This window comes from Acomys minous, assembly GCF_964271855.1.
Source record: "Acomys minous genome assembly, chromosome: 15".
NCBI lineage: Eukaryota > Metazoa > Chordata > Mammalia > Rodentia > Muridae > Acomys > Acomys minous.
This window is the reverse complement of record NC_140497.1, coordinates 58,638,100-58,663,984: the sequence shown is the minus strand read 5'-3', so window position 1 is coordinate 58,663,984 and position 25,885 is coordinate 58,638,100. Positions and strand designations below refer to the sequence as shown.

At 40.4% G+C, this 25,885-nt stretch overlaps 1 protein-coding gene across 8 annotated transcripts in view; it reads right to left on the bottom strand.

Moving 5' to 3' along the window:
- FIP1L1 (factor interacting with PAPOLA and CPSF1) overlaps positions 1 to 25,885 on the bottom strand; it is a 62,426-nt gene that overhangs the window by 17,185 nt on the left and 19,356 nt on the right. For 4 of the 8 annotated variants that reach the window (XM_084759718.1, XM_084759719.1, XM_084759720.1 and 1 more), the window contains 4 exons: positions 22,668 to 22,777; positions 14,600 to 14,707; positions 8,172 to 8,265; positions 6,756 to 6,912 (listed from right to left, as the gene is read on the bottom strand). In XM_084759718.1, coding sequence (XP_084615844.1) covers positions 6,756 to 6,912; positions 8,172 to 8,265; positions 14,600 to 14,707; positions 22,668 to 22,777 — 469 coding nt within the window. The remainder of the gene's footprint in view (positions 1 to 6,755; positions 6,913 to 8,171; positions 8,266 to 14,599; positions 14,708 to 22,667; positions 22,778 to 25,885) is intronic. The other 4 variants (XM_084759722.1, XM_084759723.1, XM_084759724.1 and 1 more) reach the window with 1 other exon arrangement.

The following is a 25,885-nucleotide window of genomic DNA, read 5'->3' as shown; positions in this document are numbered from 1 at the left end:
GATCTCAACAGGTACCAGGTATGCATGTGGGATACATGCAGATAAAATCCTCATACGCATAAGATAAAAATAAAACTTAGAAAAAGAAAGCTATCTTTAAAAAAAAAGTGTGCCACCGGGCGTGGTGGCACAAACCTTTAATCCCAGCACTCAGGAGGCAGAGGAAGGCACAAGGCCAGCCTGGTCTACAAAGCGAGTCTAAGATAGTCAAGGCTACACAGAGAAACCCTGTCTCAAACTAAAAAAGATCTATCTATCTATCTATCTATCTATCTATCTATCTATCTATCTATCTACCTACCTACCTACCTACCTATCTATCTATCTATCTGTTACATGTATACAGTGCTCTGCCTTCATGTTCACCTGCACACCAGAAGAGGGCATCAGATCACGTTATAGATGGTTGTGAGCCACCATGTGGCTGCTGGGAATTGAACTCAGGACCTCTGGAAGAGCAGACAGTGCTCTTAACCTGGGAGGCATCTCTCCGAAAGCTGACTTTTTATCAAAGTGAGTGAGCTTAGAGACTAAGCCTTCCTCAGTTAAGTCCATAGACATGACTGTGAAGTCTGAGGGAAGGCTTCAACAGAGAGCTGGACTAAGCTGCTCCTTGTTCCTAACCAAGACTATAACAATATGCTGTTTTAAGCTACTACATCCTAGGGTAATTTGTAATATCGTGATAGAAAACATAGTATACATACCTATCTTTTCTCTTTAAGTTCAAAACAAAGGAGGAAGGCAGAGTTGTGTGAATTCTGCTTCCTGTTTCTCACTAGATCCCAAATCCCATCAGCGCTATACATAAGAACACTGAAGAACTATGAACCAACTAAACTGCACATGGAAGAAAGTCTTTGTAAAAAATGTATTAAAGTGCTATGATCATAAAATTTAAATCAACCGAGTTACCATAAGATTTCTTATAAAAAAGCGAATGCATGGGAATATATATATACACACATACACACACACACACATATACACACACACATACATACATCCACTCACTCAAGCATCAAATTTATAAAATGTAATTCTTGCAGTAAATAAAGTTTTATCTCCAATTAAAACATATGTGATAGCAATGTCACCAGTCTATCTTTCTCTCTATTTCTCTGTCTATTTTTTTTGGTTTTTTCGAGGCAAGGTATCTCCATGTAGCCCTAGCTGTCCTGGAACTCTCTCTGTAGATCAGGCTGGCCTCAAGCTCACAGAGATTTGCCTGCCTCTGCTCCTGAGAGCTGGGATTAAAGGTGTGCGCCACCACCACTCTGCAAATGTAAATATTGTAGAGAAAACTGACAGTTGATTGTTATCGACTCTTACATATATTCATAAAGTTCTTAGAAGAGCAGAGTTACGACAGGCAGACAGGAAACCCACACTGAAACTGCAGGGCCAACAGTGCACCGAGGTAACGGTTCCGGCTGAGGATGGAGCTCTGTTTGGCACAGTACTTGCACAAAGCCTTGGATTTGGTCCCTGGGACTTCATAAACTGGGGCATAAGGTTAAATATGCCTGTAATCTCAGCCCTCTGAAGATGGACACAGGAGGAACAGAAGTTGAACGTCATCCTTTGCTACACAGACCTTATCTTAAAAACAAACAAACCAGGCAGGTGCGGGGCTCACACATGTTATCTCAACACCCGGGGAGGTGGCTGGACTGCTCGCTATGGAAGCATGCGGACTTGGTCACAGCCGTGAAGACGGGGAGCACCTGTGATCCACGTGCTGGGGGAGCAGACCATACAGCAGATCTGGTGCTCTATGGGCCAGCCTAGCAGCGCGGTCAAGCTGCAGGCTCAGTAAGAATCAGGCAGAGACACTAGAGAAAGACACTGGAAGTGGACTACTCACTTCCACACGAGTACACACAGGCAAGTGTGTACCCACCCCTACACAGACATTATTATGATTTTAGCATATACATTAAAAGAACATTAAAATTCATCTTAAGTTAATAGCTATGAAATTTGCATATAAAGCAAAACATAACATTAAAGCAAATTAACATTTAAATGTCTACATTGTGAGCTTTCCCTAAAATTAGTTCACCACAATCAAATTTTAGATGGTGGTTTTAGAAATAAAATAGGCCAAACACAAATGGATGAAAAAGAGGACTAGTCCTCTATAAGCTACTTATAAAAGAGGACTCAGAGAAAGCAAGTAGGACAAGGAGAGATGACCCACACCTGGGGATGGACGAAGTTACTCTTAGAAAGGTTGAAGTGGGGATGATGAAAAGGTTTTAGGTACAGTAATGCTACAAAATAAGCAACAGTGCCACAGGCGGTTAGAACAATGAATACACAGATTTGACAACAATGACTGACATACAGAATAAGCTAGCTTTCATAACATCAAATCCTACTGATTTTATGGTATTTTATTCTAATTTTCAATTATTTCAAAACTGTTAGCTAAAGGTAAGGTGATGCAATCCAAGTCCGCAGTGAACCCCGCGCTGAATGGATTAAAGAACACCCCATTCTGCTCTTCACAGGCTCCCTGGCCTCTGTGTTCCCAATTACGGACGCACTTCACACCGGGAAGAAAGACTCGTCTAAGGTGCTGTTACGCACGTGCACAATGCTGGGACGCAGCCTTCTTAGCAGTTACAGACCCACTACAACTTGGCTAATGAAGACAACAGACCAGAAAGCTGTCTGGCATCGTGCATTTCTGCTATTTTCAAGTGAACTGCTGAAATGTCAAGACCTCGCTAGTACCCACATCAGGTGTCACTCTAAAACAAAGTGAATTTACAGATCGGCTGTACTCAAAACACTACCTAGAAAGGAGTGGTCCATGTATTAAGAGCGGCTAGCGGGCCCACCATCACCTGGAAGAGCATGGAGTCATGCCAATGTGCTCCTGAAGCAACTCCACACAACAGAATTTTCTGATTCATTAGACATTGATCCACTTTTCAACTACAGAAGCCATGACTAATCACTATTTGTTTTCTAGTTACCACTAGTATGATTATATTAAATACTTTAGCATTTCCAGAAGTCTCACGAATCTTTGTCTGAGGTAGCCTCCTCTACTCTGCATTCTATGATGACAACTATATTCTGAGGAGGCTCACACACGCTTGCAGACGGATGTCTGAGGGAAAGAGGAGACGGAGACCATGTATCTCCTCTCAACTATATGACAGTACCTTGCAAAGAGAGCTGTTTCTGCCAGCTTATAGTTTTTGAAAAAAAAATTTTAGTTATTTATGTGTGTGGGTGTTTCATCTAAATATACATGTGTGCTCCACATGCATGTCCAGTGCCCGCGGAGGCCAGAAGGCACTGGGGTCACAGATGCCTGTGAGCCACCATGTGAGTGCTGGGCACTGAACCCGCTGGAGCACTAATGCTCTTAGTGGCCAAGCCATCGTTCCATCCTTCAGATCATAATTTTAGTAACTATTTAAGAATACTCATATGATTAAGTCTCACCTATAAATCTCCAAAAAGAGATGACCACAAATTTTAATTTCCAGAGAATAGCTAGGAATGTAGTTATGCTGTGATAAAAGGTGTAAGTTAGGCCTGTTCCAAGCAAATCTAGATACGTAGTCATTTTATTTCCTTAATAAGACTGACATCCAAATATACGGACATATCTTTAGCATACCTGCAGCATTATATTTATAGAAAATTTAAAGAAAACATTAAAATATTTTTAAAGAAAGCCTCAAAAAACAGTGTTTAAGAAAAACATAGTACTTTTCAAGAGGCAATTTAAAGAAAACATTAAAATATTTTTAAAGAAAGCCTCAAAAAACAGTGTTTAAGAAAAACATAGTACTTTTCAAGAGGCAATACCTAAAGAGACCCTACCCACACAGCTTCCTTTTATGAGGTGCCTGTGTCTTACAATGGTTTAAATTACAGTGATTACAGGACACAGTGAACTTACGGTTCTACGGCAAATGGCACCTCAACATATATAGCTTTCAATTAGCTGGTATGTACCCACACATCCACACAGTTCAGATTGTGCGAAGCTTGAGGGAATGCACCACCTGGCAGTCTAAGTCACCTCTGTATGGAAACATGAACACGTGGCTAGTTCTAAGAGCCAGCATCTTCAGGGAACGCCACGTGTGCACAGGACTAGCACTGCGGGACATCCAGACAGGTGTGCCTTATATGCCTGGCAACAACTCACACCACAATAAAACTAAGGAACAATTCAGATGGTCTCAACTAACAAATAATTTAGTATGAATTGATAACTCCAGATAGCAAACACACCATGGTTATATACTACTTAAATATGGCTAGAAAGCAGTGAGCTGAGCATTAACAGAAAAATGAATGGTACTATATTACAATGTCACAGATAAACTAAGTATTGTTCAAAGACTTGTTATGTTTATAAATATTTTTTTAACACTTGATTTATTTTGTGTGCAGGAGAGGGTGGTAGAGCCATGCAGAAGTCAGTGTTAAGTTCCCTCTTTTCACATGTGGACCCTGAGGACCAAATTCGGATCACCAAACTTAGTCACACGTGCCTCCACCTAGTGAGCTATCATTCGAGGCCAAGCCTTATTACAAATGAGAGTAATATAGCAAAGAAATGAGAACAACTCTACCCTTTGATAAACTGCCCCCTACTGCCGATGCCTATCAGCAATATCCTCTGGTCTCCTAGTATGCTATAACAGCAAAGTAGTCTTTATTGATTCGTACTTTTCCCTCCTTGCTTTCATTGGCCAACTGGTCTTAAATATACAAACATGTGAGCCTCGTGAGGGTATTATTTTATTAGTAACTAAGGAAACCCCGCCCCCCATTTTCTCAATCAGTTGTAAAAACGTGCGTGCATCTGGAAAACATTACGCTAGGAGAATCGAAACAGACACAAGGAGCCACACCCGGACTGAATGAACTCACATGTCAAGTCCAGGAGGCAAACTCAGGGAAGCGCACACAGAATCAAGTCACCAGGAGCTGGGGTGAGCTGGAAGTGGGAATGCTGTCTGCCAGGGTGTGAAGCTGCAGTCTGAGGTGCGCACTGAGCAGCAGCAACCACAGCCGATCACACTTCTCATTTCTAAATAGCTACAAGAACAGATCCTGATGCTGGAGATGCCTCAGTTAAGAGGACACGCTGCTCTTCCAGAGGCTCCGAGTTCAGATCCCACACCCACGTCAGGCAGCTCACCGCAGCATGGGACTCCACTCCAGCTCCAGAGGGAGCTGTACCTCTGACCACATGTGCATATTCCCACACACAAACACACACTTAAACATATATATTTAAACTTAAATCTTTAAAGAATGGATAGATTTTAAGAAGTCTTACTACAAAATATGTTGAGTATGTTGAAAAGAGGATATGTTAACAAGATTAAAACCATTCCATAATCTAAATATATAAATAAAAACATATTGTACCCAATAAACAAATACAGTATCTGTTGATTAAAAATAAAGATTTTAAAAGATTTTTAAATTTTCAAAAAGAAACTTTAAGAACTTCAGTACTAGTAAATTTGGGCATATAAAAATAATTATTTTTATATCTTATCATCACTTGTTTCCTTTTCAGCGACTAAGGAACCACATTGTACCTTCATTTATGAATCACCTAAGTTCCTTTCATCTGATTAATTCTCGGCAAGACTCAAGACTCACAAGTCCAGTCTGAGCGGGACAGGGAAATGGCTGTGTCTATCGCTCTGGAAACACTGCCTGGGAGGAACAGCCGTCACACCACATTTCCCTCCATTCCAAGATGACAGGCTTTTCTACAGCCACACAGCATTTCTCATCTTGTTTGAGAGTTGAAGTGAAAATAAAGGACTTTAAGGCACTAAGGACACAGGGCAGATGGAGCAGGTGACACCTGCAGGTCTGGAAAAGCACTGGGGATAAACCCATCTGTCCTGGCCTCTGAGCACTCCTGCCCCTTACAGCAGACAGCTCGCTCACAAACACAAACTGAGCAGGAGCCCAGGGTCTTCAGTAAGAAGTAATTTTACTAATGCGTGTTTCCATGTACTTAAACCAGAACCTGAAGCCAATGTTTACCATTTACTATTGGTATTCTCCCTAGGAAGAATGTAATTTAAATATCAATCAACTTGCCAGAGTTGTAACGAGCTGGGTAAGGCAAGAAGCACTGAAAATGCACTGAAAGAAAGTAAGAAAGACCACCGGGAGAACCGTGCAGACTGCTTTCAGACTTTTTCTTTATTACTAATGCTCTGGTTTCTAAGTAGTTAAAAATGTGATAAAATTTGTTCTGCCTTACTTAAAAAAAGAAAAAGAAGAGAAAAGAAACATTAAATACACAGGACTCAGTGATCCTCACCTAAACGGAAACCATCACACAAAAAGAATGAGCACCAGACTGATTCTGGCCTCACAAAGTTATCACTTTTGTGGGACCTATTCTAATTCTAAAAGTGACTTTAAAACATACAGTTTATAATTCAGTGAGGATTTCTCCACACACCACAAATAACTTCACAAAATACTATTACAATTTGAGGTCAATATTATTATGTTTATTATTTCCTACTTTAAAATATTAATTTCTGCTATGCTGAAATACGATACAGTAATTCAAGAATAAGTAACAAGAGTCAGTGTGGATCTACTGAAGATAAAAAGGTTACTTTTAGTGTACTATAACCAATTAAAGTAGTATTTCCAAATACATATTTTTCACTTTTCAGTTCAAAGTGGAAGAACCTCTAGCCAGTCACAGGCCTTCCTTCCCCACTTCTTACCTGGCGGTGGGATCAGAGGTGGAGCGGTGCTGACAGTTGGGGGAGGTGGAAGAAATGGAGGGGGTGGAAGGTGAGTAGGAGGAGCCCCCGGAGGGAAAAATGGAGGCGGCTTGCTGAAATTGTTGTCTACTTCATTGGCAGATCTGTCAGAAAGGACCTAAAATTCAAGCATAATTCATTAGGAAGGTAAGTATAAATGCTCTTATTTAAGTTGAATCTTGTTAAGTTCAGTTTTCTACTCTACAAGGTGAAATAGAAGGTGGCTTCATATGCAAGTACACTTTCTTCTTAAAATGTTCATATTCAAGGCCTAGGACAAAGAATTAGACCATCAAAACTCTTTCAGGAAGAAGTTATCAAAGCATTTCAAGTTAGAAACAAACACTGCATAAAGACAATATAGCAAGTACTCTCAGGCAATGTTCAAGTACCTGAGTTACAACAGCATAGACCTAGCTGTGAGAAATTCAGATGCTAATAATAGGCCAGGCATTTTAGGACCTAACTTCAACACACAGTGAAGTGTTAAGTGTGTGTCAACAGGTGGAAAATAAGCAGTTATGAAATGTAAATAAATTTTCATTTGAGCCTCTTTTTTTTTTTTTTTAAAGACAAGGTCTCTCTGTGTTAGCCTTGGCTGTCCTGGAGTCACTTTGTAGACCAAGCTGGCCTCGAACTCACAGCGATCCGCCTGCCTCGTGAGCCTCTATTAAAAGCAAAAGTTCCCCTGAAAAAGAGTATAGTGTGGTTGGTGTGACTAGTTAAGAATAAACACCACAGGATGACCCAAACTTACTAAAGCAGTCCATGATGGTGACTACCACAGACTGGGACTTCTAGCAGTTGTGTGACAGATTGAGATTGCAATATGCAATAGCAAAGCCAGCTAACAATAGATACTTCTTGAATTTGTATTAAAATGTATCGTTTAAATATATAATTCTTTTTAACTTTTTTTCTATACTTGAGTACAATAATTTTATGGGAGTTCTACTCCCATACCTATTGAAACTGGAAACCATTTAAAGAAGTTACAATACTGTAATGGTAGGAAGAAAAAGAACTATCTTCTATTTTTACAAAAAATATCTTTAAAGATGCTAAGAAGCATAAAAATGCTGAAAAACATGTTAGGCGTACTTTATTGACAATCAACATCTGGGTGGCAGAACTCTAGGTAATATTTCTTCTCTTTTCAATGAGCTTATACAGTATGTTTACAACAAAGGAAAACTTCACTAACAGAAACTGAGAGATTACATATTCTAAATGCAAAGTTTTTCTAATAACTATAAATAAGGCTGATGGCTTTGCAGCACTGGAAGCAACTGACACAGCCGAGCACTAGTGGCTATATGTACATGTATTGCCTCAATTAAACCAGAACGCAGAACAGCTGATTGTTAAATACGAAACCTGTATATTGCTGTTTTCGTTTGCCCGCCGTCTTCCCTCTACTCGGCTGATAGTTATCGTTTGACCAATGACATCAATTGCTCCAGGCAATCTTCTGAAATACAAGAGTTCAATCGATTCAATTTCATCTAATTGGTGATTGAAAAATAATAAAAACATTAAGGAATACACTTTTTATGATGTATTTTTAAAATAAAAATATACTGAAAGAACTCTGAAGTAGAGTTTCACTATTTTGTAATCTGATTTTTTTAAATTATCATTTTATCAAAGTAGTTCATAAACAATTTTATCTTCATGAAATAGAATCAAATAGTAAATGTTAGGCAAACTGAAATAAAATTCCAACAAATACATCTTTATTTTTCAAATACTCCAAAAGGCTTGAAAAGAAATAATAGTCATTTTCACACACAAACATACCACATACACTATTTTTTTTAGTGATATAGTTCAGGCTTTGTTGAAACATTAGAAGCAAAAAGGAAACCAATTTTTCCTTTCTAGTGACTGTCCTTTAGATAAACTTATAACCCTGCCTTACCTGTAGTTTGGTATTTACAATCTCTCTCAAGTTTCAGAGGGCAAGGATAAATGGCCTAACACAAACCACACTACAAACTTAAATAGGAACCCGTAGGTTACTTTTTCTCGTTTTTAAATAAGAGCTATTATGGAGTTGAGGAAGCATACAGATGCCCCAAAAGAGAGAGCTGGAAAAGAGGACGTGAGAACGGCTTCTCCTTCAGTCCTAACAGCTCAAACTTTAACACTTTGCAGAAGTACAATACTGGAAAACAACAGACTCTTCCAGCTACCAAGCCAACTCCAAAATGACGAGTAACAACACCTTCTACTTTTTAAATTCTTAGGCTGTTATACCTAAGCCCAAGAAGAAACAAAAACAAAACAAAAAACAAAATACAAAACTTTAAAAGAAACCCATTAAAGCTTAAATAAACAAAGCAAGTGGATATATGCTGTATGTGGTAAAATCCAAGTCCAGAATACAGTTAACGGATATAATAATTGGATAGCAAAGCCAATGCTCATGCCTGAATCCTTCTAATCCCGTGAACTAAGTATGCTTCATTAAGTGAAAACATCAGGACTTTTCTGGAAATAATGCATTAGCAAGTTTGCTTCCAGGAACCATTACTTTACTGCCACAGGAATAAAGAGAGCCCATCATTAAAAGTACACAAGGATATCAGAGATGTCATCCAAGTACAAGTTGACATCCTTCGCTGTCCTCTAAACAAGACTGGATCATCTAGTTAACACAAACAAACAAAAAAATCCTCCAGATAAAACCAATGCCAATAATTACCATTTCTTTCGGGTTCAAGCCTTTCTAATTTTATGCAGATCACTGACTTCCTAGAATTCCAACGAAAGCATCAAGCAAGATGAACACAATTTAGAGATATTCTGTTTAAAGATTTATTTTCATTTTTATTCAGGTGTGTGCAGGTGCTCATGTAGACCAGAAGACAGTGTTGGATCTCAGGGAGCTGGAGTTATAGGCAGCTCACAGGCACAGGATGTGGGAACTGGGAATAAAACACCAGTCTTCTGCAAGAGCAGGAAACTTTACTACGGAGCTATCTCCCCTACTGCCTCCGCTTCCTGCCCCAACCCCCCCCCCACCCCTTCGTAGACCATCTTCCACTATAACTAAGTAAATAACCTAACTTTCACATATAGGAGAAAAATCCCTCAGACTTGTACCCTCTGCAGACCACTGGCTGCTTCCTGTGAGAGCACATGCCCTCTGCCCTCTGAGTCAACACACTGTCAGAAATGCTCACTTCCCTCACCACTTACCGCCATCAAAACTTCAATACAACATCCATCACTTCTAGTCAGAACTCTATTCCCACTGCAGAACTGGTTCCCTCTCCCAGTTTAAAAACTTACTCCCATCAAAAGCACTCTGCCATGTTTGTTTGATTCTGCAGTTTCAACTGCAAATTCTCTGACTTGATAAAGGCATTTATTGAAAAGTAAGCCTCTATACAAGACTACCATTTCTGTGAGGAGGAAGACAAACTCTCTCACCAGTGATCTCGAGAACTTTCAGTTTTAAAACCTCCTGGGACAGGAGGCACGCAGCTCTCTAGCTTCACCTTAAATGAGGAGCACAATTAGTTTTCCCAGCTTTAAGTGGAGTGATCACAGAGGCAAGACAGCCAGCACCACGAGTGTAAAGGCACGCACTGAGAGACCAGCCTTCACAGCACACCCTCAGAAGGAACTCCAGAAGGCTGCAGTCGCTCCATCCATGAGACCTCCTTGCCGAACTAATTCACTTTTATCAGAATGAATTTACCATTGTGTTCACAAGTATATTATGACATATTCATAGATGTACCAAAGTAAACAGAAGTCCCTAAGATACAACACAATGGAATAATTTAAAACTCCGTTAGTCCCGAGTCACAATACGGAATACACTGAATCACGTTAGTTCCTGTGTCCCCATTAACCTCCACACTCCATCATCCTTAGGATTAAACCCAGGGCCTCATGGACACTAGGTAAGTCCTCTACCAGCTCTCCCTGAAAACCTCAGAGGACAGTTTATTTATTGCATGCAAGTCATTTAGCAGTGCCTCACTGCAAGAAGAGCTGCTGTAAGTCAGATGTCAACACAGTACATGTAGGCTAACTGGGCTCCCAAACCTCTGCAGTAAGGTTGAGGCAGCCACTGCTATATCACAATTCTTAATGTTAGACTCAACTATATGGTAAAAAGCAGAGGGGGGGGAGGAGAATGAACCACCCTAGATACCTGAGTTTATCCACAGCTTAAATAGGCTCTTGTTCATAAGAGTTTCCATCCTGTAAACATCCCCCAAATATGAAAACATCTCTGAATTCAAATTAAAGTATCTTTATTTTGATGATTTCAATGCCCCAGAAAGAACTGAAGGGCTGCTAACAAAGACACAACTGGAACGTCTCACCGGCAGCTAAGGTGAGTTGCTAATCACCACCCTGAGTCTGTGTCTAAGCTGCCCACTTTCAGCTGCAAGGCAAGGGTATCCCAAGTGCACAGCTCTTTAGTGTGTACACAGCCATAAAGCATCAGTTTGCAGATTGCTTGCTTATAATTCTAGAACTTGTATTAACTGAGCACATTAGTTTTATTTCTAACTTATAACTTATGACACGACAACTATTTTTCACACTTTTACATACGAGAATACGGAGCAAAACTGTACCCTGTGAATGCTTTACGGGAGAAAGTATAATAGATGTAGTAATCCTTACATTTTATTGGCAATAAAACACACAAGAAATGTGTTTTGCCTAAGCAACCCAGAACACACATACTACACTTAAAAAATGGAGTCTTGTAAAATGATGCTTAGAATAAAGGAAAAGTAGAATATTAAATCTGATATGATTTCATTATAAAAAGCATAACAAATGACACAAAATCAACAACTACTACTTAGAACCACAAAACTGACTGTAACTGAGACGTGAATTACAACCATAAGCTTTGAAAAGTGCCAAAATCAGATGAAATTTGCAGTATCTGTGTAACAAAAACAAAAGTGGATTTCACAGCTACATTCTCCAATGTCCAGTGCTGTGTGAAGTGTAGCAGTGTGAGGCTCAATAAAGTCAGGGAAGTACAACAGTGTGACGCTTCATCGAAGGAAGAGCAAGTGTTCTAACTAACACATGTAGCTTGCTAGAAGACCAAGAGGCCCCAAACATAAGTAAATATATGTGGACGTATGTAAAATGCAGACAAGAGACCATTGTGCAAATCAAGTTTACAAATGAGTTATTGCTACAAAGAAAATTCAGAATATTTTCTAGCTTTGAATTTCTGAGGATTTTTTCATAACAGTTTCTAATAAAAATTGCACAGCAAACATTTCAAAGATTTATTCTCTAAAAAATAGCATTTGAAATCTTCTTATATTAAAATTTAAATTTATTTTATATGTGTATTTTCCCCTGCATGCTTGTCTGTACACCATGTGCATGTCTGGTGCCTACAAAGGTCAGAAGAGGGGGGTTGATCTCCTGGAATTAGAGTTAAACAGTTGTGAGCCTCATATGGGTACAGGAAACTGAACCCCGGTTCTTTGAAAGAGCAACAAGTGAGCTTGAGCAACGAGCCAACTCTCCAGCCCCCAGCTTTTACATTTTTCATATTCCCAAATGACAGACAGATACAACTGGTGCGGTGTCTCAATCAGGTCATGCAGACGTATGGCTGTAGTCTCTCACAAGAGTGGACTAACACAGATGAACGTCCGTGCATGAACGGGAGGGAGGCACATTCTAAATGGTGTGAAGAGCACAAGCCAAGAGAAAGAATGTAGAGAACGTTCTACTGCAGAAGTAGCTACCCTTCAGCTTGTAAAAGAAGACGCATTCTGAAAGACCCTTCTCCAAGTGGTTGGTAATTAAGAGGGAGAAAATATAAACCAAATAAACATTATAAAGGGCTCTATAAGGCTCTAAATGTTAACCAATGCCAGTTCTCAGCATAGCTGCACCAGTTGTTCTACCACAAACTCCATTACTAGCAAGTATTTGATTTGAATCTTTCAGGCAAGCCAGAATCGGGCCTCTAGGTCAACTTGGGCACCAATGATGCTGGTCAGGATAATTATAAATTATACACTACATCAAATTATTTAAAATTCTGAATTGTATTTAATTGCTAATATGAAAAATATCATTCTACTTAATTCCAGATCTAACGTTAACATAATTTCAAATTTCTCTTGATTCTACATATAAAATTGGTGTAATTTAAGTATAATTAGAATTTGCCATGAAGACTGTCAAGATCCTTTTTTTTACATTTACAAAAAGCTTCTGTGTATTTTGCTGGGTATGGGCTTTATTTAATGTGTTTGGGCGTTTTGTGTGCATGGATGTCTGTGCACCACATGCATGCCTGGTGCCTGCTGAGGTTTGGAGACGGTATCAAGTGCTTGAAACTGAAGGTACTGCTGACTCTGGAAACTAAACCTGGGTCCTCCGCAGTAAGTGCTCTTAGCCACAGAACCATCTCTTCAGCCCTCGGTGTTTTTCATTCTTAAACCAAAAAACCCAATCAAACAAAAAAACAAAACTGTTCTGAAATTTCTTTTTTGCCTTATTAGTTATTATGATGATAGGGTATTTTTAAAAAGCCATACAGACTTTTGACTTTTTTGTTTTTTGTGTTTGCTTTTTTTCTGAGACAGGGTTTCTCTGTATAGCCTTGGCTGTCCTCCACTCTCTTTACAAAGAGAGGTTGGCCGAGAACTCACATCGATCTGCCTACCCCTGCCTTTTGAGTGCTGATTTAAGGTGTGCGTGCGCTACCACGCCCAGCAACTTCTGACTTTTTAAAAAGTCAAAATACCGCCTTTGACGTGAATAACTTATTCTTTTCTAATAGTGAACCTCAAATTAACTAGAAACGCTTACAATTCACTAAGAATGTATAATACAGGGGAAAAAAAACTATAAAAATTGAATTTTATTTTGCTTTTTGTAAAATGCTACAATCAAAAGCATCTGCCACAATTTACATATCTAAAAGTTTTAATTAAATGATTACAAGCAAACCACTAGAAGATTATTGGCACATGATTTAGACACAGGAAGACAGCATACAATTCATCAACAACAACATGAAACAAAACCAAAGAACAAAATCAACCCTTGTTTGGTTCTCAAAGCGTATGTTAAAGTTATCCTGGTCTGTACTTCTAAGCCATGCATTAGACATCATTGCTCATACCAACTGCTGTCGGCAGTGCACTTTACATGGACAGCACGGCTCACTGTGTCTGTTGGGAATGACATTTCCACATGTCACGGGCGCATGGTATACATTATAGTATGTGTCTACGGCTGTACACAGTGTAAGTACAAAATTTAGAACACAAATCAAAATTCTATGGATTGTGTGATCACGCACAACTCATAAATAAGAGAAGCAGCACAACACAGGACAGCTGACAGACACTCACTGACAGGGCAGGCTTGCAGAGGGTGGCCGGAAGGGGTGAGAAACATTCTGTGAAGTCAAACTGTACAAGTCCCAAAACCTAGCTCAGAAAGTTGCATTTCATGCATAAGCAGTGAAATAACAGCTGGGAATACCATGAAAGGATGAGTAGAAACAAATCATTAACATGCAACAAGGGGGAGAGGAAAATAGGTTTAGAACACCCATTAGTGTGGTTCAATGTAACAATGCTTTAATATAAAAAGCCAAAAGGATGAACAAGACACATGCTAGCTCTCAGTAAAATGCCTAAGTGCACCCTGAGAAAGTGTCATGGGGAGGGAGGTATGGCACAGTCTCAACACTTGCTATCCTATTATATATACCAAGAGACAAGGCAGTACCAATAACGTAACCACGAGCAAGCAGCCAGTGCTGAACGCAGCCTTACCTTAGATCGGGTGACTCGGCCCTCCCATAACGATCCTGCCACTTCCCAACGCTTGAACTGGCTTTCCTGGAGGCAGCACTTGTCTGAGATTGAGAAGAGGTGCTGTTTCTGGTGAGATAAATTTTCTGTGTTTTTTCTTACATATTGTTGTCTCTAACCCCCCCTGTTCTGTTTATTTTGTCCTTGGCATGCTTTTTCTAAAAGGGTTTGGCATGTTCCTACAGTACCATTCTTTTCAAGACGTGTTATCAATAGCCTAGTAACTCTAGAATATCTTAAGAAACTTTTCAACATAGTATGGTGTCAAGATGCAGAAATGAAAACAAACAAACAACAAACAAACAAAGAGTATGTCCAAATAATCAAAAGCCAAATTTCTGTACCCTTATGAGTGAATAACAATTTCTGCCATTTCACAAAATCTCACACATAACTGCTCCTCAAAACCTTGTAAAAATACTGTAAGTACAACTAGTTAACAGTAGTACTCTGATATCTTTCTTAAAAACCTATGATAAACTGAAATATAATTTCAAAGTAACAACTAGTCCCAAGTAATTTTCCAAAGCGATCCTATCTTCAGTGACATGCTCCATAAGAAGTCTCGGGAGGCACATGGCACAAGCCTGCAGTTCTAACACAGGCTACACGGGAAGGCTGAGGCAGGGAGACCACAAGTTGGCTACACAGGAATACTCTGTCACAAATAAGTTCACTATTTATAATCTTGCCATTCCTGTAAACCATCAATGTTCTTTCAAAACTGCTAAAAATATACACGTTTCTAAGTCTACTTCTGAAAACAGATACAGGAAGGATGAACTACAAAGGAACTGAGATGAATCTGTCACCACCACTAAAGAAATAAAAGAGTGCTAGGTGTGGTGGCGCACGCCTTTAATCCCAGCACTCAGGAGGCAGAGGCAGGTGGATCGCTGTGAGTTAGGAGCCAGCCTGGTCTACAAAGCGAGTCCAGGACACCCAAGGCTACACAGAGAAACCCTGTCTTGAAAAACCGAAAAAAATACAAGAGTGATAGATCCATATGTACTGTTGGATGGCCCTGCCTTTGGGCTGTGTTCAATGTTTTACACATACAAAAAGAGAAATTCTATCTGTCATGGAGGAAAAGAAATGTTAAAAGTGAATAGACCAAAAGATCCAAGTAATCCATTAAATGACTAATAGCACTGTACAGAAAGCACATGAATAAATGTTTGCTGTAGGCATAAGGTTATTGTGTAGTTTAAATTCTGATTTCCTGTCTAAATGCTGTGTAAACTCTGCTCCACAACTGTGCCTGTTGTGTCAATAAAGCAGCTTACAGTCAATCGATGACCAGTGGAGAGAGTAGGGCTGGACTTCCTGCCAGCCAGGGGAGGAGGAGTTAGCAGAGGAAGCCGGGTTTCAGGAGGTCAAGGGAGATCAGGAGGAAAAGGAAGATCAGGAGGAAAGAGCTGGAGCCTAGGAAAGCTACAATGCTGGGAGTGAGACAAAATAGCATAAAGGGTTAAAGAACAGAGTTAAACTGCTCAGATTGTGTTGTGTTATAAAGAGTCTCAATTATCTGTGTGATAGCCGGGTTAAGAAATAAGCTAAGAGGACCAAACACTGCTTTATAAAAATAACTTCAACTGTTTGCCATCATTCTCGGTCTAAAACAGAATAGAAAGAACTGCTAACAATCCTGAACTCTGTATCGTGTGTGTGTGTGTGTGTGTGTGTGTGTGTGTGTGTGTGTGTGTGTGTTTTAATGGCTAAGCAGACATTCCAAATCTATGAAGCCTGCATTGACTGTCAATCAAATGAGTATTATATGAAGCTGTTGGGAGCCAGATTCTCACTATGAGAAAAAATGGTCACAACATGGACTAGTTCCAAGAAAGAATGCACACTGTGATTGGTGTCAAACTGGACGTAAAAGAAACATTATTTCATGACTAAACTTTATTTAAAACTACGCAGTGACACTCATGCTGAAACTGCTATCTATCCGTTGTATAGTGTGAAGCTGTATAGTGTGAAGGGGCCCTAGAAATAAACAATGGCAGCCCAGTTCAATGACACAGTTACCAGCCTGGCCTTGCTTTTAACTCCCTGCTAAGAGGAGTAAATGTCTTGAGAAGAAATCGGAAAGTACATGATAAGCTCTGAACACCTTGCTAAGGCCAGAAAGTAGAGCTCAACCTACATACCCACACACATATACCCCAAGATCAACTTTGAAGACAGCCACACTGGCCAAATTTGGAAAATCTGACACATCAAAACAAACTGCCGCACATATAAAAATCGCACGTAAAAGAGTCACACACCATAAATACAAATGAGTCATGCCTGTAAGCCGCACACACATGTTCTTTCCCACACAAGGATTAATGCATTTAGTGAGGCATGTTGGCAATGCCAGCACTAGAGAGGGTGAGGTGGAAAAGACTGAGTTTAAGGCTAGCCTAAGCTACATAATGAATATCTCCTCCTGGCCCCCAAAAGTTGAAGAACAGGAGAAGGAGTGATGGCTCCGTGGAAGACTACTTGCTGCTCTTTCAAACAACCCAAAGTTTGGTATCTAGCATCCGTATGCTGGCTTACTACCACCTATAACTCCATTCCAAAGGATCCAGCACCCTCTTCTTACCTCCTACATACATGGTACATGCACATGCATGCAGGCAAAACACTCATACATATAAAGTAGGAACAAATAAGACCAGGTATATGGCTCAGTGGTTAAGGGCAGTGAAGGCTCTTCTAGAGCATCTAGGTTTGAGTCTCAGCACCCACATGGCAGCCTACAGCCCTAGCCCTGTCTGTTCCAGAGGGTCCAACACTCTCTTCTGGCCTCTGTAGGCGTCATGTATACATGTAGTGCACAGACTTACCTGCAGCCAAAACGCCCAGTCACATTAAAAGGATAATTTAAACTAAACTTTAAAAGTTAATCACTGTTTTACAGACATTATAGTAGCAACTCTAAACTTAAACGAGTGCTGGAGTTCTAAGGGGTTAGGACATTTGTACCTAGTTTCTTTGCAAAATTACTTTTCTTTTTTTTCTTATTTTCTTTTTCCTTTTTGGTTTTTCAAGAAATGGTTTTTCCGGTTACACAGAGCCCTGGCTGTCCTGGACTCTCTTTATAAACCAGGCTGGCCTCAAACTCACAGAGATCCTCTTGCCTCTGCTTGCTGAGTGCGAGGATGAAAATCATGTGCCACCATGCCTGGCTCTACTTTTCTTTTTAAAATGGTGCTAGTGATGAGACCAGGGGCCTTGCACATGGCTCGGCAGGCAGTTTTTCTAAAACTCAGCAACATCTCTAATGCAAAAGTTACTTACTAAATACAAAGGGGCAAACAGGAACTTGATATAGAAGCAGAAAGGCATCAGCACAAGTATCCAACTAGATTTACCATCCTTAATAAAAGCGGGGCAAATTGGGGGGAATCATCTCGAGGCCATGCACTGTGCACTGAAGAAAAGACAGCATCACTCGCGCAGCGCAGTACTCTCAAAGCACAGCCCCGTCAAGCAGTAAGGGGGGATGTGCAGTCGACTGAAGGACCACCTATAAAACAATGGGTCACACCCTTCTAACATCCAGTGTCTCAAAATACAACAGAAGGCTGAGAAGCCGCTCTACACGATAAACACCTAAGGAGAGAGAACACTCAGATGAATGACCCTGGACTGAGGTCAAGATTGAGAAGAGAAGAACTTTAGTAAAGGACAATATTGGGATATCGGGTAAAACTGATGACCTGGGTATTAAATAAAAGTATCGATTTTGTACTAGATTGTCCTGACTTTGATAACTGTGCCCTATTCACAGTTATGTAATAAAGCATCTGCCCGCGGTCCTCAGAAATACAAGGTGAAGTGTTTAGAGGTTAAGAATATATTGCATCCGATGGTTACTGTCCAAATTAGCATCCAAATAGTTAAGAGAGAACAGTCTTCTTAAGAAGCAAACACAACATGTTAGGACCTAGTGAACTGTGCGGATGGAGTTCTCCATACCTTACACACAACTCTGAAGTTTGAATGCTTGTAAAAAGAAAACAGTAAAAAAAATGAAAACAACAAGACAGAAACAGTAAAGTTTTCCCAATCTTCAAGCTGGTTTACAACAATAGACTGTTTTTGTAAAACCTTACTTATCAAGATGTAAATTCATATCACTTTTCTATAGATATGTACTTCAAAAAAAAACAAGGATTACACGAAGCATTCTGATATAGTGAACGCAGAGCTTAAGTATGTACTATGCCCATTAATGCGAAACTTATGAAGTTCTCGGTAAACATCTACCTTGTACGTAAGGCAACCTAAGATTCTAGCAATGGAAGACAGAACTTAGGGCAGCATCACAGATCACTACTCTTACATACCTGTTTTATGTCTCAATACCAACAACATCATCTTTCCCCTAAACTCAATAAAAATTATTTCCAAAGATTCTACCCAAAATCCATATATATAAAATGACCACCCACACACACTTTTAAAAGAAATATTTTACAATGATCCTAAGAGCCTAGATTTGATCAACTGAAGATGAATCTAGAAAACCCATTTCCCTAACGAGCAACGAGTGCACTGTCCTCTGTACTCGAAAGTAAGGACAACAGCACGCTAAGTATGCGTCTCTTGTCTATCAGCTGCAGTTACTCTTATCTGCTTAGGTAGTGAGGGACCCGCTCATCTTCCCGTCCTGTTTTTTTTTCCCCTGTCCCTTACCATCCCTTTCAATGCATATCTTCCCATATTTTTATATCTACGGAAAGCCACCGTCATTACTACTATCACCCCTTGAGTACATGTTCACTTTTGGGCCCTCCATCCCTTAGTTATGCCCAGTACAACTTCCACCACTGTGAAATCCATAGCTAGGCTTCAAGACCACACCTAAAGTATGTTTAGAACCATGGCATCAATCTAACAAGCAAACTGGAACCCAGAGCTTCTCTCTTTATGCCATTAACTTTTCATTTTACTAAGTCATTTCCATCAGCATATAAAAACATAATTTCTCCCATTTTGAAATGTACCCACCCTGTGCTTTCCTCCAGGTACTGTCAAGTGATCCTATCCATTTCCCCCCACTAGTTTATTCACCTGCTCCAAAGAGATTACTTCAGGCTTCCCTTCCCAAACACTCCATTCTACCTAGTCTGTATCTTATTTTGCTAGGAAAAAAATGTTAGCAACCTGAAGAGACTGTCTCACTGTTCTCACCACAGCCCTGCCTGCCTACTGCTGTTTTTTCCCTAGGCATCTGCTGTACTCTCCCGCAAGGGTCCCTGCTCCTCCTTTATCCACTCTATATGATGGTCTTAGTAAAGAAGCTACGTTGAGCCGTGAAGGCCCCACGTACCGCACACTCTCCAGTCACTGAGTTGTTTGCTGCCCATGCATGCCATACCCTGCTCCCTTTGGCCTCACTAAGAACACTGATCTACACTAAGAACACTCTCTTTTTGTCATTAATATTTCTAGTTAACTCACTCCCAAGTATACAACATGCTACAATTTATTTTACCTTCAAAATCTGACCCCATACTTCCCCCATCCTACGGTTCTAGCACCACAGACAAAAGAAAATAGTCCTTAAAAATAGTTCATATTTTTACTTTACAATTCCTTCTACTTCTGTTTTGAGACAGTCTCTCTCTCTATGTAGTCCTGGTTGTCCTGGAGTTTATTATCTAGACCAGACTGGCCTTGAACTCACAGAAATCCACCTGCCTCTGGCTCTAGGCCTCCTGGGAGCTGGGATTAAAGGTAGCTCTTGTTTCTACTGAAGCCATTCAAAAGCCTTTTCAGTCTACCTGCACCTTTTCAATGTACATAATTTTGGTCAGGATCACCAATGACCTTCACACCTAGAATCCAACAGACATTTGGTTTTTATCTTCTTGACCAACTAATCATTACTGTTTGACAGTTGATCACCCTACACAATAGCTTTTATCATACGCCTTATTGGTCCTTTTTACTGATTTCCATTTATTTCTTTTAGTATCTCAAGGCTCTGTCCTCTCACCACTTCTTGATTAAATTTAACACCTTCACTTTAGATCCCATGAGAACAGTGACCAGTGTCTCAGGTTTTTGTCTCCAGCCAATACTCTTCTCCTAATCCCACGGCCACATATCCAACTTTCACTTTTCATACTGAATAGGCAGTTCAACTTCTAGTTCCTTGATTGAATCTTCTCCCTCTGAAAGCCACTCCTCCTGTAGTCTTTCTCATCTCTCAAACCACAATCCAGTTATTACACTTGTGTTGAGCAAGAGAAAATCCTTGAATTCGTTGAGGATAACCTTTCTCTATAATCCACAACCAAGCAGCCCAGCTCCCAGCAGCTGCTGTTCTGACCATTCTGATCCCACCTGGTCCAGGGTACCACTACCCCTTGCCGAGATGCTTGCTGCAATGTCTTAGACCCTGATCCCCACTCCGAGCACAGTCCACGCTGTAGCTGCTCTTAGGAAACCAGCTAAACTGAGACTTAAATAACCTCAGTCAGATGATGATATTGGCCCACTGTGGTTTACCGTTCATTTCAAATAGAGAAAAGCACAAAGCTTTTGTATCACAAGATCCAATACAATTTAGCATGCCCTCCCCCAACCCCCAAAAGGGAAAGCAAAAGGAAACAAAGACCCCAACAATGGATCAATAAATACCTAGAGAATGTTTTCATGTGACAAACATTGTGTGCAACATTTTATAAAACTTAGTGCGTGTGACACATGTGGCTAGACCATAAGTGAAGTACATGATTACATTTCATCAATTAGGAAATGCAGATCTAACAAGATTAGAGAATCTGCCCACAGACTCTCAGTTAGTAAACTGCCGAGCTGGAATATAAATTCCAGAAATCTAAGTCCCGATTTCAGCCTTTTAGCAAAACTCTAAAGCAGAACACACAGAAACCCAATGATTCAAAGTTGCCATTTTATACAAATCCCAAATCCAAAAGAATTCTATCTGTTAAGGAATCAGTACTCCTTAGCCTCTATACACTTGTTTAACCAAATGCTTTATGAAATTTCATCCAGTTCAAATAACAACATTTGAGATACCTCTATAACAATCCATCAAAATCCTGGCTTACTTTTTAATGTTGCCATTTGGATTAAAGCGTCAAGAATCTTTATCTTAGCTGGTCATGGGAGCACATGCCATTAATACCAGCACCTGGGAGGCAGAGGTAGGCAGATCTCTGTGTTTCTGAGGCCACCGTGGTCTATACAGCAAGTTCTAGGTCAGCCAGGACCACAAATGATGAGACCCTGCCTCAAACCCACCTACCCACCCACCCCAAACAAACCAGACTATTTTAGTTAGAGACGAGCCTTATGCTTCTTTACGGTCTCTTCCTCCATTAGTGTCCTGTGAAGTATAATTTCTGGTAACAGCAACAAACTGTAGACCAAACGAAAAGAGGTAACTAGAGGAAAGCTTTAAGCAAGTGACAGGAGGCAAACAGGCTAACAGAGAACTGCAATAGCTGAGCTGACTTATTTCAGGCCCAGGCTTGTTACCTTCATCTAATTCAAGACTCAAACTTGCCTGGTCTTCATTTATTCCTTATTTTCCTTGTCACATTTGAGTGAATCGGACTTTTTTTATTGTTGCTGTTGCATAATTACTACTCCTATCTAGTATTTTATAAACACAAAATTGGGTATTATGTGAAAGCAAAGAAAGTCATGGGAATTTTATGGATGAAATTTCTATCACTTCTTTTACAAAAATACCTTTAAGTCCACAGATAAAGTCCAACAAATCAGTGTAAGAACACTCTCCACAGTGAGCAGCGCGACCCGTGCACACAGCTGTGTGGGCGACCACTCTAACATACACCACGCTTAATCCCTTGCATGCTCAGGTGTCCTGCTTAGTGTGGAATACGCACCCCACAGAGCTTTTATAGTGTGTTCAAACTAAAAGTAGAGTGAGTAGTGTTCCAGTGTGTGTTGCTACAACACAGGAGCCTTCACACAGCACAGACGCAGCACCAAGACCCCGAGGCTGGGACATGACTGTCCAACTCACCTGCTTGGTGGCAGGCCGGTCTTAAACAACGATGGCGGAGAGGTGAACTCAGCTTTTGTAGATGGAAGTGCTGCTTCTTTCTCTGAATTTCCAGTTCGCCCTTGCTGTACCTTCAAAGAGAAAGCTGGGTCACTACCTGCTTAATTCAACAGAACGCTCAAGCACCAGGCACCTTAAGTCTGTGACGTCTGATCTCAAGTGAAATGAAGAATGCACCATGCCTGGGTATTTACTAAAAGGGACTTATCTGAAATTAGCATTAGGTGGAAGGCATCAAAGATGGATTTAAGAATCAAAATGTTCCATTTAGTAGAATGCTCAGTTTATCCCTTAAAAGCCTCAATAAACTGTAACTCTTAGAGACTCATAAACTGTTCATGAGCAAGCAAATGAATCTAGGATATACTTGGTTATAACTCTCTGTGTCTGATTTCGAGAAAAGCCTTGAAGACTTCCCCGTCTGTACTAACTAGCTTCACTAGCCATTCTGGTCAGCCTCAGACGGTGATTTGCTGTAACAGCAATAGAAAGAACCCACTCCCGGAAATCGAACTGGTGTCCAACTAAACACTGCATACCTACTGACTGATATCTACAGTTCTGGAAGGTACTCTGCCACTACCAGAGGAGAAAGAAACCCTCAACAGTACCCAGCTACAGGCCCTATTACATCCAAAAGCCACCAGCCTGCAAGATATACTGGTAAAACAGTGGCACAAATGTCATAGGAGCCATCAGCCCCTTTTAAAATTAGATTTAAGGCCTATTCCACGGGATGGAACCTATATCTGACACCATTAAAGGGACCAAGCACTGGGGACTTAACTAGGTCACGGGCTTCAGGGCGAAACCTACCACTCTTACGCTGCTCAAAGAACACAGCAATAAAACTCCTCCTAATGCCACACTGCATCTATACTCACAGTTCAGAGTAACACTCAACCCTCATCAGAGCAGCTCACTACAGTACATGGTCATTAACACCAAGACCCAGGACTGAATAACGTGCAGAGAGGCTCAGTCTTAAGCAGGATGTCTTTATCAAAGCCCTCCCCTCAATCATCAGGAACCTATGCAGAAGAAGCCAGAAGACGCTAAGAACCAGAGGTCATGAACGATTCCAAGGAGAGAGCGTCATCCAGACACAGCAGGACTGATGCACATAAGAACTCAGAGACTGTAAGAGCATGCGTAAGACCAGCAAGGATTCAAACCAGACAAATACCAGCATGGAGAAGGGAAAGCGGACATAACGTTCTAACCAAGAAGCTATTTGCAGTTGATATCTGTGGTGAAAAGGAAAACGCTCTCCAACCGAGTGTCTGTCACTGGGTGTACCAACTATATGATAGGCCAGGCCCCGTGCCCAGGAAGCAACCAATACAAAACAGCCTACATTCCTTCTTGTACATTTTTTTGTTTTGTTTTGGCATTTTTGTCTTATAGGTTTTTGTTTTGATTTTTTTTTTTTTAAAGATGGTGGAGAGGAAGAAACAATACATAGTTGGGTGGATAGAAGGATCTGGGAGGGGAAATTATGCGTCAAAATATATTGTATGAGAAGAATTTTAAATTGAAAACACATCCTTAGCTTACCACCAGTAAGTGCATGTGTACCATGCCATCCCACCTAGGCACACGAGACCAGCCATCTGTCTCCTTACAACCCTCCCTCTTTGGGTAAACTCAGAAGCCACTGGAGATTTACGTTGTAATTTCGAAGGCTTCCTATTACTAGCTGATCACACCTGCTGTTACCAGGGATTTATTACTCAGGTGTAGCCTGTTCTCACGGCTGGAGTGTGCTCATTTTTTAGTGCTGTTCTACTCACTTCCCACCTTAAAAAATCAAGTTATTAAAGTTGTTCCATGCTTAAAATAGTATCATGCCTAGTATTTTAGGCCCTATTTAAACTCTATTATTGTGCTCCATCTAAACTTAGCGTCATTGTCCTTTCTCATGAAGCAAGAGAATTGTCAGATAATGATTGACAAACTTCATTTCAATCAATTTGATTTTAGAAATCATCTATCTGCCAATTCATCAGTATCAGGCAAACAAAAACATCTTTATGCACTTAAGTTACTAAGAATCAGATCTCTGACCTGAAAGTCCCTTCCCTGAGGACTAACTTTCATGGTAGCAGAGGGCATCATTCAAGCTTCCAAGGGAGGGAAGCAAACAATAGTCCTAGCCAACTATGATGCTCATGAAACACTATCTGCACGGCATGATAACCGGGAGGGTGCAACATGGCATGCAAACCTTGGTTGTAACCAAGAGCTGTCTATTTGGAGTTAAAGCCTGCTCAACAAGAGGGAAACAATGCTTGGTACTGGAAAGAAAAGCCAAGCGCCCAGGGCTAATAGAGTCATGGGCGTTGAAGGAGAACCCTTCACTTTATTAACCCAGCCTAATTCCTAACTACATTTTAAATATTTATTCTTATGCCCATAGATAAACATAGTTTTCACCCCTTATCAAAGGAACTTCTCTTTGCAGCAGAAGACGACCATTGTAAAAGCTACACAGATCAAATACAGCAAGCAAAAGGTCACATGGTACCCAGTCCCATTGTCTACAACACAATTTTTGCGCCTAAGGCTTGAGGATCATTGAAGGAAAGAGAGCAGGAGAAAGAGCCAGAAAAACAGGAAGTTTGTAGTGAGACTGTGCCTCCTAGAAATGTCAGGCTCATCATGTCTGCCGAAACAATGACTGCACCAATGGGCATGCTAACATGGACGGGGTTAAAGCTCAAGGAGCTTCAGCCTTAGCCTAAGAATTATGGCAACTGGGAAACGCTGAGAGTGGGAGAAAGGGTCTTCCCCAGAGAAGAGCCCCCTAATTGGTTATCAGCCCTGAAATCACAAACATAAGTAACATAATATAGACTAAATGGGTTAAATTTAGGGACATATTTATATATCTAACAATACTTTTAAAAAGACACCATGAATCAGAGAGCAAGGAGGATGCGTGGGAGGGGTTGGACAAAATAATGGAAAGGGGAACTAATATAAGTCAATATTTAAAATTGTTATCAAATACATTATTAATAGAAATAAAGCCAGGTATTAACTTAAAAAGTTAGATCTCTATTAACTAGTGAGTGACTGGTTTTACCCCTGATTGGCACCTACCTATAATTATGCCTTAACACTGAATGTATCTGAAAATGCGTTCCACTACTTACTAAAAGCAAATTCATTTAAAA